The sequence below is a fragment of the Bombina bombina genome, chromosome 4 (assembly GCF_027579735.1).
Source record: "Bombina bombina isolate aBomBom1 chromosome 4, aBomBom1.pri, whole genome shotgun sequence".
NCBI lineage: Eukaryota > Metazoa > Chordata > Amphibia > Anura > Bombinatoridae > Bombina > Bombina bombina.
In genome coordinates, this window is record NC_069502.1 from 94544462 (window position 1) to 94564052 (window position 19591).

Genomic DNA, 19591 nt, shown 5'->3' on the forward strand with positions numbered 1-19591 from the left:
GGAATCGCCAAAAGTTTAGACTTAGATGAGACATCCGCAGACCAGGATTTTAACCATAATGTTCTGCGGGCTAATAAAGGAAGCCTGAAATCTTAGCTCCCAGCTTAATAACCTGAAGGGAAGCATCTGTAATAAAGAAGTTAGTTAACTTCAAGGCCCTTATCCAATCCTGGATTTCTTCGAGGGGAGTGTCTGTCCAATAGAAACATACAACACATCAAACCAGTATGCTGCCGCACTAGTGACGTTAACACTGCAGGTAGCCATTGTAAACCCTGGTGCACATACATTCTTTGAGCGACCACTCTAACTTCTTATCCATAGGATCTTTAAAGAAACAACTATCCTCTATGGGAATAGTAGTCCTCTGACTAGCGTGGAAATTGTCCCTTCCACCTAGGGAACTGTCAGCCAAGACTCCTTAATTGAGTCTGCTATAGGAAACATCCTTTTAAATTAGGAGATGGAGAAAAAGGGATACCCAATTTCTCCCATTCCTTAGCCATAATCTCTGTAACCCTTTCTGGTACAGGAAATACTTCCACCATGGAGGGCACGTCAAAATACTTGTTTAGTTTTACTGTACTTTTTAGGATTGACTAAGCCGGTAGTGAGGGAGTCGTCCAGGGTAGCTAAGACCTCTTTAAGTAACAAATGGAGGTGTTCAAGCTTAAACCTGGAGGAAACAACTTCAGTATCAGATAAAGGCATTACACTGTTTGAGTCTGAAATTCACCCCTCAGATACTACCAAAGTATCTTCCTCTTCAGGCTTCTGGGAAGAAAAATTCAGTGCAGGGCACTGCATATGTGGGCACTTTAGAAACTGCCGGCGCCTAAGAAAAGTAAAAAAAAAAAACGAATCTCCCGTAAAAGTCTAACACGCCTCCCAAAAATAAGCCTGACGCGTAAAACCCCTATATCCGCAATCCCCTCTCTCACAACTAATAATAAATGTATTAACTTCTTAACCGACAACCCCCCACAATACAATATGCCTAATTATACTATTAACCCCTATATCAAACCCACACCGCAAGTAATAACTAAATTATTAACCTCTAAATCTGCCAACCCCAACATCGCAAACTACCTATTAAAACTATTAACCCCTAATTCGCCATTAACCCACAACACAAACTACTTATTCAATTATTAACCCCTAAACCGCCAAAGTCCACAACACAATAAACCTATGAAAGTATTAACCCCTAAACCACCAAAGCCCACAATGCAATAAACCTATGAAAGTATTAACCCCTAAACCGCCAAAGCCCACAACGCAATAAACCTATCAAAGTATTAACCCCTAAACCGCCAAAGCCCACAACCCAATAAACCTATTAAAGTATTAAACCCTAAACCGCCAAAACCCACAACGCAATAAACCTAACCCCTAAAATAACACCCCCTAACCTAACACCCCTTAAATGAACCCAAATTACCTAAATTACAAAATACTAAAGTTACTATTAAAATAAAAAAACCTAACACTATTTTAAAAATAAAAATAAACTAAGTATAAATTAAAGGGACAGTCTAGTCAAAATTAAAATTCTGGTGTTAACTGTCCCTTTAAGCTACAATTACATAAAATAAAAAAATCGAAGATTACATAAAATAAAAAACAAAATTACTAAATTTTTAAAAATTATACCTAATCCCTATAAAAATAAAAAAGCCCCCCAAAATAAAAACACCCCCTACTCTAAGAATAAACTACCAGTAGCCCTTAAAAGGGCTTTTTGCAGGGCATTGCCCCAAGATAATCAGCTCTTTTACAACAAAATACACAAAGTCCCACCTAACAGTAAAACGCCCCCACCCGCCAAACCCCCCAAAATAAAAGAACTTAACACTAAAAAACCTAAACTACCCATTGCCCTGAAAAGGGCATTTGTTGGGCATTGCCCTTAAAAGGGCATTTAGATCTTATACTGCCCACCCTAATCTAAATAAAAAAAAAAACCCAAAAAACTTTAAAAAACCTGTCTAAACCCCCAGGTTGGTACTCACCGTTCCTGAAGTCCGGTAGAGAAGGTTCTGTTCCAGGCGGTGAAGTCTTCTTCCAAGCGGCGACCTCTTCTTTCTTCTTCCAGGAACATCCATCGCGGAGCAGAGCTGAAGACAGATGAACGCGGAAGTGAAGACTGGTGGCCCTGGAACTGAAGACCTGTGACCCTGGAACTGAAAACCGGCGACCACGGAGCCATGAAGCGTGGAGGATACTCTTCGTATGATCGCCGCTGTACCCTGGATAGAGAATTCCAGGTACGAGATTAAAAATGGCGTCCCTTGAATTTCTATTGGCTGATTTGATTCTTCAAATTCAAATCAGCCAATAGGATGAAAGCTACTTAAATCCTATTGGCTGTTCAAATCAGCCAATAGGATGAGAGCTACTGAAATTATATTGGCTATTCAACAATAGAATTTCTGTAGCTCTCAGTTCAAGGGTCGCCAGTCTTCAGCTACGCGGTCATCGTTCTTTAGCTCCGCTACGCACCGGATGTTCCTGGAAGAAGAAAGAAGAGGTGGCCTCTTTATTAAGGTTTTTTTTGGGGGGGGGATTGTTTTATTTAGGTTAGGGTGGGCAGTAAAAGAACTAAATGCCCTTTTAACGGCAATGCCCAAAAAATGCCTTTTTCAGGGCATTGGTAGTTTACTTTTTTAGTGTTATGTTCTTTTATTTTGGGGAGTTTGGTGGTTGGGGGGGTTTACTGTTAGGGGGGATTATCTTGGGGCAATGCCCTGCAAAAATCCCTTTTAAGGGCTACTGGTAGTTTATTCTTAGAGTAGGGGGTGTTTTTATTTGGGGGGGCTTTTTTTATTTTCATAGGGATTAGGTATAATTTTTTAAAATTTGGTATTTCTTTCTAATGACACGATGAGTCCACGGATCACCATTAATTACTGTTGGGAAAATCACTCATGCCCAGCAGGAGGCGGCAAAGAGCACCACAGCAAAGCTGTTAAATATCACCTCCCTTCTACCCCACCCCAGTGATTCTCTTTGCCTACGTTAGAGCAAGGAAGCTGTTAGTTAAAGATTCTTCAATCAAGAGTTTATTATTTTTTAAGTAATGCAAGATTGTGCTGCTTTGTTCTGGGGTGTAGCCGTAGTCCACAGTCTCTTCAGTAGAGCAGTGGTGGCTTTAGAGCAATGGGAACTTGTGGGACATAATTCTCACTGTGCCTCCAATGTAATTTATGCTGCCCTAATCCTGATAGCCTAAGTAAGATTACTCAGGCTTTATCTTTTCTCCACGGGGCTATGTGAGGGAGAGGACCTCTCAAACCTGGTGAGCTGCCTTGCTGTCTGGCAGATTTACAAGGTAAGTAGTGCTGGTTTCACTGTTCACATATAGTACTGGCTAAATAGCTGCCTAGCAAGTTACGGAAGGGTTATAAAGAGGCTTGACAGAATGTTTATTTTACCCCGGTGGCTTGATTTTTAAAATAAACATGGCGACCTGGAAATTGCCTTTTGAAACGCCCACGATGGACGGAGCTATATATGGCACCAATTTGCGCTGTGCACCGGTTTCTCTGCACTTCCTGTTATCGGAAGGAATGGAGCAGAGTCCTCAGAGCACTTACATATGCGTTAGGACCGGACAGCGCTACAGCTGAGCTCCGGATCTTTTCTGAGAGGATTGTAACTGGTGTCAGAAGGGCTAATAGGCATCTCAGCAAAGTTAAGCTTAGGTGTAGAGGGGTTCCACAGTATTTGTGTACCTAATTAGCCTTTTTCAGCACACAAAAATAAAAAAGTTAAGTTTTAAAAGTTAAAGAGACAGTAATGTTTTTCTGTTTTAAATTTTATTAAAAAATGTAAGAATTTTATTTGAATAATTCATCCATTGTGAGTCAGAATGGACCAAGAGGCCCTGCAAAGTGTCACTTGTTCCTTATGTTTTTGATGCCAATGTGGAACCACCAATCCCTTTCTGTTCCTCATGTGTTGAGAGAATTTTAAAATATAGGGAATTTTTTTTTTTCTGAGCCAACTCCTTCCAGGGCGGATGCTGTTCAGGAGTCACATGACAATGTTCAATATACGCCACAATTGTCTCCTCAAGTGTCCCAAATTTTATTGCCCACATATGCAGTGCCCTGCACTGAATTTTTCTTCCCAGAAGCCTGAAGAGGAAGATACTTTGGTAGTATCTGAGGGGTAAATTTCAGACTCAAACAGTGTAATGCCTTTATCTGATACTGAAGTTGTTTCCTCCAGGTTTAAGCTTGAACACCTCCGTTTGTTACTTAAAGAGGTCTTAGCTACCCTGGACAACTCCCTCACTACCGGCGTAGTCAATCCTAAAAAGTACAGTAAAACTAAACAAGTATTTTGACGTGCCCTCCATGGTGGAAGTATTTCCTGTACTACAAAGGGTTACAGAGATTATGGCTAAGGAATGGGAGAAATCGGGTATCCCTTTTTCTCCATCTCCTAATTTAAAAGGAGGTTTCCTATAGCAGACTCTATTAAGGAGTCTTGGCTGACAGTTCCCTAGGTGGAAGGGACAATTTCCACGCTAGTCAGAGGACTACTATTCCCATAGAGGATAGTTGTTTCTTTAAAGATCCTATGGATAAGAAGTTAGAGTGGTCGCTCAAAGAATGTATGTGCACCAGGGTTTACAATGGCTACCTGCAGTGTTAACGTCACTAGTGCGGCAGCATACTGGTTTGATGTGTTGTCTGTTTCTATCGGACAGACACTCCCCTCGAAGAAATCCAGGATTGGATAAGGGCCTTGAAGTTAACTAACTTCTTTATTACAGATGCTTCCCTTCAGGTTATTAAGCTGGGAGCTAAGACTCCAGAAATTTGTATTTACGCTCATTTATGAAAGTCGCTAGTTTATCAGACTTATGGCACTTTATGGGCTGCCGGTGGGTTTATTGGATACCCCGATGTGCAAGGTGAAATTACGGGGGCGCGGGTTGCAGCGCTTGTGCTGTAGCCTGCGCCGTATATGTAATTTCGCCCTAAGAGCTTTTGCATTTTCTTTTTACCGTGCATTTGTTGATTATGCAAATCTATAATATTTACTGGTCATTTAAAGGAACATTAAGAATATTATATCTTGCATATGGCAGAGCACTATTTAAACACATCAAATTGATTTAAATTTGTTGTAAATCTATCAGGAAGTGCATGTTTGTGCACAGTTCATGCACAGTGATACATTGCTCACTGGCTGATAAGGAAATAAGCTCCAGCTGTGTTGCTGGACAGTGGAAAACTCCCACTAAATAATTTCTGCACAAGATCATATTGTAATATGTTTTAAAATGCCAATTTTTAGATGATATAATTATATGAAAACACTGTATACAACCATGTAGGCACTATTAAAATGTATCAGAATTTAAATGCACATTTGAATTGGATCACAGCTGACCTCATTCAATTGTACCAATTTTGGGATTCATTGTGGTCAAAGTTCAAGCATACTGGCTCTTTGAACGATCACTGTGTATATAGACAATGGCAAAATATATGCACTAAACAAACAAAATTGGCCAAGGCCCAATATTTCAGTGAAAATCAGAACATATCAAACCCTAGAAGGTTTTGGAAAGTCAAAAATACCTACCAAACTCCACGAATCCACTCCCAACCCTCCACTGTCAATGTGGACAACCAAACCCTGCAACTTCCCTTAGAAGTAGCAACCTTTAACAATTATTTTGTCAGATGCTCCTCCACCCTGATTGTCAAACTAATAAATGACACACATTCTGAAACTACAAATGTGGATCAGGCCCCACTAAATCAGCAAAGACCCAATACAGAGAAGTTCAATTTTAGACCTGTACCCATCAATGTCATTAAGAAACACCTTAATAATCTAAAAATGAAAAACCAGTCTGGACCTGATCAAATCCCAGCAATGCTGTTGAAGCTCAGTGCACCGGCAATTGCTAAACCTGTTACAAACCTAATTAATGAATCCTTGGTGTCTGGATACATACCCAAACTTTGGAAGACTGCAAGAGTAGTGCCTATCCATAAAACTAGGGAGATAACCTTTGTTTCTAACTATCGGCCAATATCATTGCTCCCAGTATTGTCAAAAATCTTAGAAAAATGCGATAACGCAATTATGTGAGTATTACCAACAATCTATCTGACCCCTGATCAATCAGGTTACAACTGCCCTCCTAAAAGTTTGCAATGACATCCAAACTGGCATTGAACTGGAGCCATTTTCCTTGATTTTGCAAAGGCTTTTGACACAGTAGACCATGACATACTACTGCTCAAACTAAAAAACTCAGGTATTGCTGATCGTCCGCTAACCTGGTTTCGATCATATGCATCGGATCGATCACAATATGGCCTCTATTTATCAAGGTCTGGTGGACCTGATCCGACAGTGCAGATCAGGTCCACCAGACCTCACTGAATACGGAGAGCAATACGCTCTCCGTATTCAGCATTGCACCAGCAGCTCACAAGAGCTGCTGGTGCAACGCCGCCCCCTGCAGAATCGCGGCCAATCGGCCAACAGCAGGGGGGTGTCAATCAACCCGATCAAGTACTTGATCGGGTTGAATTGCGGCGATGTCTGTCCGCCTGCTCAGAGCAGGCGGACAGGTTATGAAGCAGCAGTCTTTGTGACTGCAGGCTCACCAGAAACACGGGGCATCAAGCTCCATTCGGAGCTTGATAGATAGGCCCCAATGTCTCCATTTCTGACAGCGACTCCCTCCCTCTCCCAGTCACGTGTGGTGTTCCCCAAGGTTCCATTCTCGGCCCTCTACTATTCACATTATTTATAAATTATCTGCCTAATGTCTGCAAATCCTCAACTGTACACATGTACGCAGATGACACGGTAATCTATGCAAACAATTCCGATCTGTCGCAGCTTAAAGCAGTGCTCCGAGACCAGTTCACAGAGGTAAAAAGTGGATCTCAAAAAACAAACTCTTTCTAAACACTGACAAAACTGTCACAATGATCTTTGGAACGGGACCTAAATTACACAAACTACAAAATCCCCATCTATGCATCAAAACAAAATCAAATTGTACAATGACCACCATCCACTCTTTCAAATACTTAGGTATGTTGTTAGACCCCAATCTATCTTTTGGCCTCCACATAGAAAAACTTGCATCTAAACTTTATCCAAAACTAGGTGCCCTGTACAGAAACAAATCCTGCCTCAGCCCTACTGTAAAGGAAAAGATTGTACAGCAAATGCTGATGTCAATCATGGATCATGTGGATGTAGTATATGCGCCTGCACCGCAAACTCACCTTAATAAACTTAATACATTGTATAACTTTTTCTGCCGCTTTGTGCTACAATGTAACTACAGGATCCACCATTGTGACATGCTAATAGAACTAAACTGGCTGTCTCTGGAATCCAGACGCACCCTCCATCTTTCCTGCCTTGTCTTTAAGAGCCTTTCTGGGAAGCTCCCACCCTACCTGAGCAGAATGCTCTCCCCGGCTATTCTCACCTCCTATAACCTCCGATCCAGTACCAGCACATTATTTAGCTTGCCTCAATACAAAAAGAAAGCAGCTCGATCCTCCTTTTCCTACAGAGCACCACAATTATGGAACGACCTCCCGCACACTTTCAAACCTTCCCCAAGCCTAATATCCTTTAAGAGATCCCTCTCTACATATCTCAAAACAGAATACACCTGTTATGGTTGATTATATATTTCCTACATGTTCTATGTTAAATGTATGCATATATTGTGTATTATTATTGTTTTTGTATTTTATTGTACCCTACTGTATCAATGCAATGTTTTCTGGACCCAGGACATTCGTGAAAACGAGAGAAATCTCAATGTATCCTTCCAGGTAAAATATTTTATAAACAAATAAATAAATCTGAGGGACAGTTACCTAATATGAGAAAGAAACAGCATTTAAATGAAGATGGAAGCCAGCATTTTTCCTTTGTGATTCAGACCGAGCATAATTTTTTTTTTTAATTTTTTAATAAATAAATAAAGTTGCCAATTGACTTTGTTCTCATGGTTTTTCTTGATGAAGAGATACCTAGGTAGGTAACATAGTAACATAGTAGATGAGGTTGAAAAAAGACTGAAGTCCATCGAGTTCAACCTATACAAATCTAATATACTTACAAAAACAAAAAAGCTCCAGTTGAGCTTAAATTATTCCCACTAAAAGGTGACCCATTTAATACAAGCAATCATATCCATGAATTTTGTTTCTAGCCAGAAATGTATCCAAACATTTTTTAAATGTATCTAGGGTATTGGCATTTGTTACCTCCTTTGGTAATGAGTTCCACAATTTTATTGCTCTTACAGTGAAAAAAAACGTTTCCGTTGCAGGAGATTAAAACTTCTTTCCTCCAACCTTAAATTGTGACCCCTGGTCACAATCAATTTTCTTGGAATAAACAGAGCTTCTGCCATCTCTGTATATGGGCCTTGAATATATTTATATAAAGTAATCATGTCACCTCTCAAGCGCCTTTTTTCTAGGGAAAACATACCCAGTTTGGCTATCCTCTCCTCAAAGCTCAAATTCTTTATTCCCCTTAATAGGTTTGTGGCCCTTCTCTGAACTTTTTCTAGCTCTGCAATATCTTTTTTTGCGATTGGTCCCCAGAACTGCACTCCATACTCAAGGTGAGGTCTTACCAGTGATTTAAATAGTGACAGAATTAAGCTTTCCTCCCTTGAATCAATGTTTCTTTTAATACATGCTAGTATCTTATTAGCCTTTGAAGCCGCTGCCCTGCATTATGCATCCATCTTTAGCTTGTTATCTATTACTACTCCCAAATTCCTTTCCTCCTTTGTTTGGCTAAGTCTTGTCACATTTAAATAATACATTGCCTGCATATCTTTACTTACAAAATGTAGAACCTTGCATTTTCCCGTATTAAATCTCATTTTCCATTTACCTGCCCATACTTCTAATTTTTGCAGATCCCTTTGTAGGTAGTTTGCACATGTCTGGAACACTACTTACTAAGAAAAAATACTGCAAATGTATAACATTCTTGCAAAACTGGCGCCTTATAGTGCTACTGGCAAGTGCACGCTCCTGAGCTTACCTCCCTGTTTTTCAACAAAGAATATTGACAGAATGAAAAAAATTGATAATCCAAGTTAAATGGAAAGTTGTTTAAAATGACATGCTCTATCTGAATCAAAATAGTCTGGGTTTTTATGTCCCTTTAATGTTTTTTAAAGTTAAAGGGAGCCTACCTGATTTTTCAATAAGTATTCACAATAAGTATTTTTATTGTACACTCTATCTAAATAATGAAAGGAAAAATGGGTTTAATGTCCCGTTAAGTTAAAGCAGTTTAAATGAAAAGTAACACTAACAAGAAGTGCATGATTCTCTACTTCTGGGTCCCAGGACTTTATTGATCATTAGCTGATAGGAAAACTCATAGAAAAAGGAGGCTTTGTTTAGTACTGGAACATCTATTTTTCAAAAAGCAAATGCTGCAATACATTCTTAAACACATGTCCCTTCCAACCTACTCCATTTGGCTTAAATGTCCTTTATGTGTAAGGTGTGTCAGACTTATTGCCAATATATTTAGCATATACAGCAAATACACTCACCTAGATTACAAGTTTTGCGTTAACAGGGGTGCGGTGCTAACGAGCAGTTTATGCTCACCGCTCACTTTCAGACAGCGCTGGTATTACGGGATCTTACAAACCCGGCGTTAGCCGCAAAAAAAGTGAGCGAAGAGCAAAATTTAGCTCCACATCTCACCTCAATACCAGCTCGTGCACGATTTCCCCATAGGAATCAACAGGGAGAGCCGGCTAAAAAAAGCCTAACACCTGCAAAAAAGCAGCGTAAAGCTCCTAACGCAGCCCCATTGATTCCTATGGGGAAATAAATGTCTACACCTAACACGAACCCCGAGTCTAAACACCCATAATCTTACACTTATTAACCACTAATCTGCCACCCACGAGATCGTCGACACCTGCATTATATTATTAACCCCTAACCTGCCGCTCCGGAAACGCCGCCACCTACATTATACTTATTAACCCCTAATCTACTGCCCTCAACATTGCTGACACCTACATTTTATTTATTACCCCCTAATCTGCCGCCCCTTATGTCGCTGCAACCTACCAACATTTATTAACCCCTAATCTGCCACCCCCAACGTCGCCACTATAATAAAGTTATTAACCCCTAAATCTAAGTCTAACCCTAACACCCCCTAGCTTAAATATAATTTAAATCAATCTAAATAAAATTACTACAATTAACTAAATTATTCCTATTTAAAACTAAATACCTACCTATAAAATAAACCCTAAGCTAGCTACAATATAACTAATAGTTACATTGTAGCTAGCTTAGGGTTTAGTTTTATTTTACAGGCAATTTTGTATTTATTTTAACTAGGTACAATAGTTGTTAAATAGTTATTAACTATTTAATAACTACCTAGTTAAAATAAAGAAAAAAGTACCTGTAAAATAAAACCTAACCTAAGTTACACTAACACCTAACACTACACTATAATTAAATTAATTCCCAAAACTAAATACAATTAATTACAATTAAATAAAATTATCTAAAGTACGAAAAAAACACTAAATTACAGAAAATAATAAAATAATTACAAGATTTTTAAACTAATTACACCTACTCTAATCCCCCTAACAAAATAAAAAAGCCCCCCAAAATAAAAAAAAGCCCTACCCTACACTAAATTAAAATAGCCCTTAAAAGGGCCTTTTGCGGGGCATTGCCCCAAAGTAATCAGCTCTTTTACCTGTAAAGAAAAAAGTACAAATACCCCCCAACATTAAAACCCACCACCCACACAGCCAACCCTACTCTAAAACCCACCCAATCCCCCCTTAAAAAAACCTAACACTAACCCCTTGAAGATCACCCTACCATGAGACGTCTTCACCCAACCGGGCAGAAGTGGACCTCCAGACGGGCAGAAGTCTTCACCCAACCAGGCAGAAGTGGACCTCCAGACGGGCAGAAGTCTTCATTCAGACTGCATCTTCTATCTTCATCCATCCAGCGCGAAACGGGTCCATCTTCAAGACATCCGACGCGGAGCATCCTCTTCAAATGACGGCCGACGACTGAATGCAGGTTTCTTTAAATGACATCATCCAAGATGGCGTCCCTTCAATTCCGATTGGCTGATAGAATTCTATCAGCCAATCAGAATTAAGGTAGAAAAAATACTATTGGCTGATGCAATCAGCCAATTGGATTAAATTTCAATCCTATTGGCTGATCCAATCAGCCAATAGGATTGAGCTCACATTCTATTGGCTGTTCCAATCAGCCAATAGAATGCGAGCTCAATCCTATTGGCTGATTGGATCAGCCAATAGGATTGAAGTTTTAGGGGTTAATAGGGCCTCGGTTTAGGGGTTAATAGGTAGTTTTTGTGTGTTAGTGTACTTTTTAGCACTTTAGTTAAGATTTTTATGCTACGGCGTTGTAGTGTAAAACTCTTAACTACTGACTTTAAAATGCGGTATCAGGCTTGACAGGCGAGGCTGTACGGCTCACTTTTGGTCAGACTCGTAATACCGGCGCTATGCAAGTCCCATTGAAAATATAGGATACGCAATTGACATAAGTGGATTTGCGGTATTTCCGAGTCTGGCCAAAAAAGTGAGCAGTACATCTGTACCTTCAAGACTCGTAATACCAGTGGGCGTTAAAAAGCAGCATTGGGACCTCTCAACGCTGCTTTTTAACCCTAACGCAAGACTAGTAATCCAGCCGACTGTGTTTTTGTTTCCCATACAATGTCTGTGCCTTCTAGATCTTTCAGTAAGACTATACTGAATAAAATATATTGGAGAAGAGAACAAAAATAAAAAATGTCCAAGCAATATAACGTGTATGCTGTCAAAGGGACATGAAACCCTTTTTTTTTCTTTCATGATTTAGATAGAACATACCATTTTAACCTACTTTCCAGTTTACTTAAATGATCAAATTTGCTTCATTCTCATGTTATTCTTTGTTAAAGGAGCAGGAATGCACTCCTCTTAGGAAGCTGAACACAGTGGGCAAGCAAATGACAAGAGGCATATATATGCAGGTACCAATCAGCAGCTAACTCCCAGTAGTGTATTGCAGATCTTGAGCCTACATATGTATGCTTTTAGATGTCCGACAAACTAAGCAAATTAATAAAAGTAAATTGTTTAAATTCGCAAGCTCTATCTTAATCATAAAATGATCAAACAGTGGCTCAAATAGTTTGTTTACTCTGATCACCATTAATTATATGATTTGACAATTTCCCTGTAACATAACAAATCTAATATCTTAGTATATTACTTAAGCATTACTGTAAAGGTCTTCAAATTACATTAAATTAAAAAAAGCCAATATTATCTATTTGTTATCGGATCTGATATTATTATATATAATAATAATAATAAAAATAACTATACTAATAATGTAACTATAAATTTGCTTACCACAGACGGTATTCTTAGAGAATTCATTTCGTTGCTGCTTCTTCTGAGGTGTAATATGGTGAGAAGATTGCAGATAAGTATACTGGAATCTGCATGTCAATGATTTACTAAGCTATTCAGATATTTTTAATGATCGTGGAGACAGAACATTTGCATATGACTGTACAATTTTTATAGAGAAATCAGGTCATGATGATGTATAGATGTGATGGGATTATACTAGATAACTTATAAACTATTTATATTAACGTCTACTAAAATAACACATAGGTGTAAAGAAGAAAGAGTAATTGCCCCCTCCAAATATTCATGATATTATTCTTGGCTAGATTACAAGTTGAGCGTAATAATTTGTGACATAGCGATAAGGGGTATATTGCAAGGGATTGCACTCATCGGGCTTACCGCTGGTATTACAAGTTGAGCATAAACGCGATCACATGAGCGCAATCGTGGTTTACGCTAGAATCATTACTGTGATTGCAAAGGTCTGGTTAACTGTTTGGCAAAAAAAGAAAGTTGCATAAAACACTTCAAAAATGCATTACAATGTACAGTTACACTTATAATAACACTGTCTAATAAAATATATTTAAAAATATGGCACACAAAAGTTATAAGGGCTCAAAGATATGAGATCTTGGGTGTTAGAAAAACAAACAAACTGCAAAAGCCTTTAACATAGAGATACATACATATACATGTATACAGATTGATATTATATCTATATATGTGTACATATGTATTTATATGTGTACATATGTATTTACAGACATATATATAAAATTATAAACACATATATATATAAATTAAAAGAAAGAAGTGCTCAACCTGGGAACGAACAATAGCATCATAGTTTGTTCTATGGCTAGTTACCACCCAAGAAGCAGCCTCTTTTTGCTCAACATATGCCTTTCACAGAGAAGAAATTTCCTGTAGCATATCAGTCTGATCCTGACTTAACAGTACAGTCCAGGCCCGAAATACCAGACAATCCCTCTCTGAACAAGGAAAATGGCAAAACCCCAGACATACATTTCAGCCTATTGTAGACGTCCTCACTGAGGTGCAGCCATATCCCACTAGGCACGCTGAGCAACAGGTCCACATCTGGATTCCTGCATCACACTTAGGGAGACTTCCCTAAGAGTCATAATTTGCATAAATTAAAAGAGAGAAGCGCTCAACCTGGGAACGAACAATAGCATAATAGCCTGTTCTATGGCTAGTTACCACCCAAGAAGCAGTCTCTTTTTGCTCAACATACGCTTTTCATAGAGAAGAACTTTCCTGTAGCATATCAGTCTGATCCTGACTTAACACTACAGTCCATTTTACAGTTTTGCCATTTCTCTCGTTCAGAGAAGGATTGCTTGGTATTTCGGGGCATATTGAGCAAAAAGAGGCTGCTTCTTGGGTGGTAACTAGCCATAGAACAAGCTATTATGCTATTGTTCGTTACTAGGTTGAGTGCTTCCATCTTTTTATTTACATAAATATATATATATATGTGCATTAGAGCCTTTTGCCGTTAAGTGAGTGGAAGAAAACATGTAAAAACATATTATGCAACATTCATATTTAATAAAAATGTTAACAGTGTATTTACTGTAAATATTTCATATTCCAATGATCTGCACATAGCAGAATATGTTTTAAGTATTTCTAAATAGATATTCCTATATATATCTATACCTATAAATCATCATCAATATAAATAGGTATAAATATATATTTGTTTAAAAAAACATCAGATATATCTAAAAATATTTAAAGGGACACTCTACACCAAACATTTTTATTGTTTTAAAATATAGATAATCCATTTATTACCCATTCCCTTGTTTTGCATAACCAACACAGTTATATCAAACACTTTTTACCTCTGTGATTATCTTGTATCTAAGCCTCTGCAAACTGCCCCCTTATTTCAGTTCTTTTGACAGACATGCATTTTAGCCAATCAGTGCTGGCTCCTAGCAACTCCACGTGCGTTAGCACAGTGTTATCTGTATGAGACACATGAACTAACACCATTTAGTGGTGAAAAACTGTCAAAATGCCCTGAGAGAAGAGGCGGCCTTCAAAGACATATGCATATGAACCTCCTAGGTTTAGCTTTCCACTAAGAATATCAAGAGAACAAAGCAAAATTGATACTAAAAGTAAATTGGATTTTTTAAAAAAATTAGATGCCCTTTCTGAATAATTAAAGTTTATTTTGGACTATACTGTCCCTTTAAGTATGAATAAATAGAACATATTCCTTTAAGTAAAAAACATTGGAATATGGAATATTTATATTTTCATGTTGGGTTAGCACTAATGAAAATATGTGATGGTGTTTGTTTTTCAAATTTCCTCCATTGTCTTCTTTGTGGGAATATGGGAACACGCATGAACTATTCTTAGTTCAGATTTTTGCGCATAGCGGCGTTATGACTATAGCGGACACGCAAAATACTGCTCCACTTTGTGATTCAGATTATTCTAACCTTGGTGCCTAAATAATCTAGATTTTATTAAAGACAGGAGGCGAATATTTTGCATAATCTTTACTGACTTCCAAACAGCAGCAAAGAAAACCATAACATAGTAACAAAAAACATCCAATCAGGAGAGAGCAGATCATATAACCACATAAGCACAGGAAATAACTTCCTATTTTTGCTGCCATAACATAAGAAGGAAAGTCCATCAACTCGAAAACTTCACACAGGATGACCATAGAGATTCCATTGAAGGAAGGGAGAATATCGACATTCCAGTTCTAAGCCAGCAAAGCTCCTTTAAGCTGAAAACAAACAAAAGAAAAAAGGGAGAAGTAATACTGCAACATAACAGTAGACGAACCAACGGGGAACAAAGGTTAACAAGGTTAAGACAACAGATCCAGAATATTAATAATAATATAAATAGAATATATATATATATATTATATTTATTCTACTTCCAGGGAGGGAAGAGGTGTGAAAATATTCACCTCCTGTCTTTAATAAAATCTAGATTATTTAGTCACCAAGGTTACAATATTATGGCAAGACAGGAGGCTTCCAATTTTGCATATTTTAAAGCCCCAAAAGGACAGAGAGGAATGCATGTACAGAGTGGAACTCATGAGGCGAAGGTTAAGAAAAAAAAACAGGATGGAAGACCCAACGGTCGAAGTCAAGAAACCTGAGGCAACGGCCCACCAAAGAATGATGAGAGACCACAGGATCCTCTGCCAGATGAGAACAAAAAGGCCTGAAAGGATGTAACGAAGGAATGCATTAAGATGGTGAGAAGTCCCTGAACGAAGGAGAGTCTGCCTCTACAGTTGCTTAAACTGTAGTAAGGGATCAGTGCATAAAAGTGCAGCTCTACACTTTACCCTGGAGATAGTGTAATCTAGCAGATAAAAGGCCCAGGAAACCCAAATTCCAAGCATGGAAAGATGAAAGGAGGAGTCTGAAAGAATAGCCATGTCTGAAATAAAAAGATAGTAAAAATGTCAGAGTCTGTGCACAGACATCCCTGGTTTGTATCCTCAGGGTCAAGGATTCTCTGCCCCGCATTACCTCAGAGGTTGAGGTTCTATCACCCCTATTAATCCTGCCCGGGGGAAGGGCCTTCATTTACGTGCTGTTTCTTGCCCTTAGAAGGCTAAGGAGAATTAGAAAGAGCAAGTGCTATGTGTGAGGTTGTCACTCACTTCCTTATGAGACTGATGCACAACTTACTGTGCTAACAAATTAATTAGAAAAAATGAGAGTCAACGGCCAAACCCTAACACTTACCCTGCGTACACCTACGTAAGAAAATAAATATGTATATATGTCATAACATGCAAATTGTTAACCTGCAAAAGGTAAAACATGAACTTAAATAAATATTCGTATATCCACACATATACACATATAAACTAATAGATGTGATTAAAAGTATAATATTCTAACATATAAATATATACCTATAATATAGCCTTAATACAGGGTCAAAATACTGAAATATAATATAGGTAAAAAATACTTATCTACTTGTATCCGGAAACACCTTAATACAGGCTAATACACCATATAAATGATATATATAAGGTGAGGAAAAAGAACACGCTGGGTCTCTTAGTATATCCACAGATTTATTGGGATACAGGCTTCGATAAGCAAAGGTAAACTCCTATCTGACGCATTTTGCGCATGCGTACATGCGCTTCATCAGAGATAATGGCCTCTACTGCTGTGGGTCATTTTGTAGGTAAGTGGAACCAATTGCTGTAAAGGGGTGTGTACCTATATTAGTGTTTAACTATTGATGGTCCTAGGTAACAGGACAAGTTGCTTTTTTGGAAGCTAAGTATATTTACACTCTGTTAAACAAAAATAAAAAATTAAATTGGGTATAAGAACATTAGTATCCACTTTCTACTAGAATCCACAGCAGTTAAGGAGGCTGAAGAACAGATACATTCTTTTAATATTTACTAGATATTGTTGTTACTTTTTTAGTATATAAATATGTATATCCAATTCTTACATAATTAAGTACTAACATATTTATCAAATGCATAATCAAGATCGTGAAAAAAATATATCAGAAATATGGGGAGAGGGGAAATAATTATTGGAAATAAAACATAAAATCAATTATTGGTAAAGAAACATTTTTTTCTTTAATTTTGTCTTTTTTCTATTCTTGCTCCTCTGGTTTGCCTTCCTGTTAGTCTAACCTTGCTAACTATCGGCTAGATTACGAGTTTTGTGTTATGAGGGGTGCGGTGCTAACTTGCATGTTATTGTTACCGCTCACTTCCCTACAGCGCTGGTATTACAGGTTTATAAAAACCCAGCGTTAACAAGCAAGAAGAGAGCGTTGAGCAAAATTGAGCTCCATACCGCACTCCAATACCAGCGCTGCTGAAAGCCTCAGTGAGCTGGTTTTCCCCATAGACATCAATGCGGAGAGACAGATGAGAAAAAGTCTAACACCTGCAAAAAAGCAGCGTAAAGCTCCATAACGCAGCCCCATTGATTCCTATGGGGAAACAAAATTTATGTTTACACCTAACACCCTAACATGAACCCCGAGTCTAAACACCCCTAATCTTACACTTATTAACCACTAATCTGCTGTCCCGACATCGCCGATACCTACAATATACTTATTAACCCCTAATCTGCCGCTCCGGACATCGCCAACACTATAATAAACATATTAACCCCTAAACTGCCGCACTCCCGCCTCGAAAACACTAGTTAAATATTATTAACCCCTAATCTGCCACCCCTAACATCCCCGCCACCTACCTACATTTATTAACCCCTAAAATGCCGCCCCCCAATGCCGCCGCCACTATACTAAATTTATTAACCCCTAAACCTAAGTCTAACCCTAAACCCTAACACCCCCTTTAATATAATTAAAATAAATCTAAATAAAACCTACTATCATTACCTAAATTATTCCTATTTAAAACTAAATACTTACATATAAAATAAACCCTAAGATAGCTACAATATAACTAATAGTGATGTCGCAAATAGTTTGCTGGCGAATATGTGATGTTCGATCCGCCCCCTATTCATCATCATTGAGTAATACTTTGACCCTGTACCTCACAGTCAGCAGGCACATTCCAGCCAATCAGCAGCAGACCCTCCCTCCCAGACCCTCCTACCTCCTGGACAGCATCCATTTTAGATTCATTCGGAAACTGCATTCTTAGGGAGAGGAGGGACAGTGTAGCTGCTGCTGATTAATAGGGAAATCGATAGCTAGGCTAGTGTATTCAGTGTCCACTACAGTCCTGAAGGACTCATCTGATCTCTGCTGTAAGGACAGCACCCCAAAAAGCCCTTTTTAGGGCTGCTTTTTTTTTTTTCCTGTGTAATCTAATTGCAGTTGCCTGCCTGCCAGCGTGTGTGTCAGGCTCACAGCGTATATTGTGCCCACTTGCCCAGTGCCACCACTCATATCTGGTGTAACAGTAGTATAGATTTAAAAAAACAACACTTTTTGGACTGTGTTAAAAAATAGCAGTCATTTTCCTTCACACGTGTGCGTTTCAGTGCCTGCCTGCCAGGGCACAGTGTCACCCCAGTGCAACTCATATCTGGTGTAACAGTAGTTTAAATATAAAAAAACAACACTTTTTTGACTGTGTTAAATAATAGCAGTCAGTTTCCTTCACACGTGTGTGTTTCAGTGCCTGCCTGCCAGGGCACAGTGTCTCCCCAGTGCAACTCATATCTGGTGTAACAGTAGTGTAGATTTAAAAAAAACAACACTTTTTTGACTGTGTTAAATAATAGCAGTCAGTTTCCCTCACACGTGTGCGTTTCAGTGCCTGCCTGCCAGAGCACAGTGTCACCCCAGTGCAACTCATATCTGGTGTAACAGTAGTTTAAATATAAAAAAACAACACTTTTTTGACTGTGTTAAATAATAGCAGTCAGTTTCCCTCACACGTGTGCGTTTCAGTGCCTGCCAGGGAACAGTGTCACCCTAGTGCAACTCATATGTGGTGTAACAGTAGTGTAGATTTAAAAAAAAACAACACTTTTTTGACTGTGTTAAATAATAGCAGTCAGTTTCCTTCACACGTGTGCGTTTCAGTGCCTGCCTGTCAGGGCACAGTGTCACCCCAGTGCAACTCATATCTGGTGTAACAGTAGTGTACATTTAAAAAAAAACAACAATTTTTGACTGTGTTAAATAATAGCAGTCAGTTTCCTTCACGCGTGTGCATTTCAGTGCCTGCCTGGGCACAGTGCCCCCCAGTGCAACTCATATCTGGTGTAAGAGTAGTGTACATTTAAAAAAAAAATACAATTTTGACTTTAATAGATTGAATAGCAGTTAGTTGTCTGCAAGCGTGTGTGTCAGGCCTACAGCGTCTACTCTGCCAACTTCTGCCAGTGCACATTGCCACTCATATCTGTTGTCACAGTAGCTTGCACGCATAGTACCACTAATCGGAAAAAAAAAATGACAGGCAGAGGAAGGCCACCCCGCAGGGGCCGTCGTGTTCGTGGTGCTGTGATTCCCTTTGGCCCTAGAATAATGCCCAGTGTTCAGAGGCCACGTACCCCAAACTCGAACAGTTCTGAGGACATAGTTGACTGGCTAACACAGGAC

General features: G+C 38.8%; 1 protein-coding gene across 1 annotated transcript in view; it reads right to left on the bottom strand.

Moving 5' to 3' along the window:
• Nucleotides 1-12502, bottom strand: part of LOC128656912 (interleukin-17A-like) — a 28487-nt gene extending 15985 nt beyond the window's left edge. The window contains exon 1 of the mRNA XM_053711086.1: nucleotides 12476-12502. Within this exon, the coding sequence (XP_053567061.1) occupies nucleotides 12476-12502 (27 nt within the window). The remainder of the gene's footprint in view (nucleotides 1-12475) is intronic.
• Nucleotides 12503-19591: the final 7089 nt, after the last annotated feature.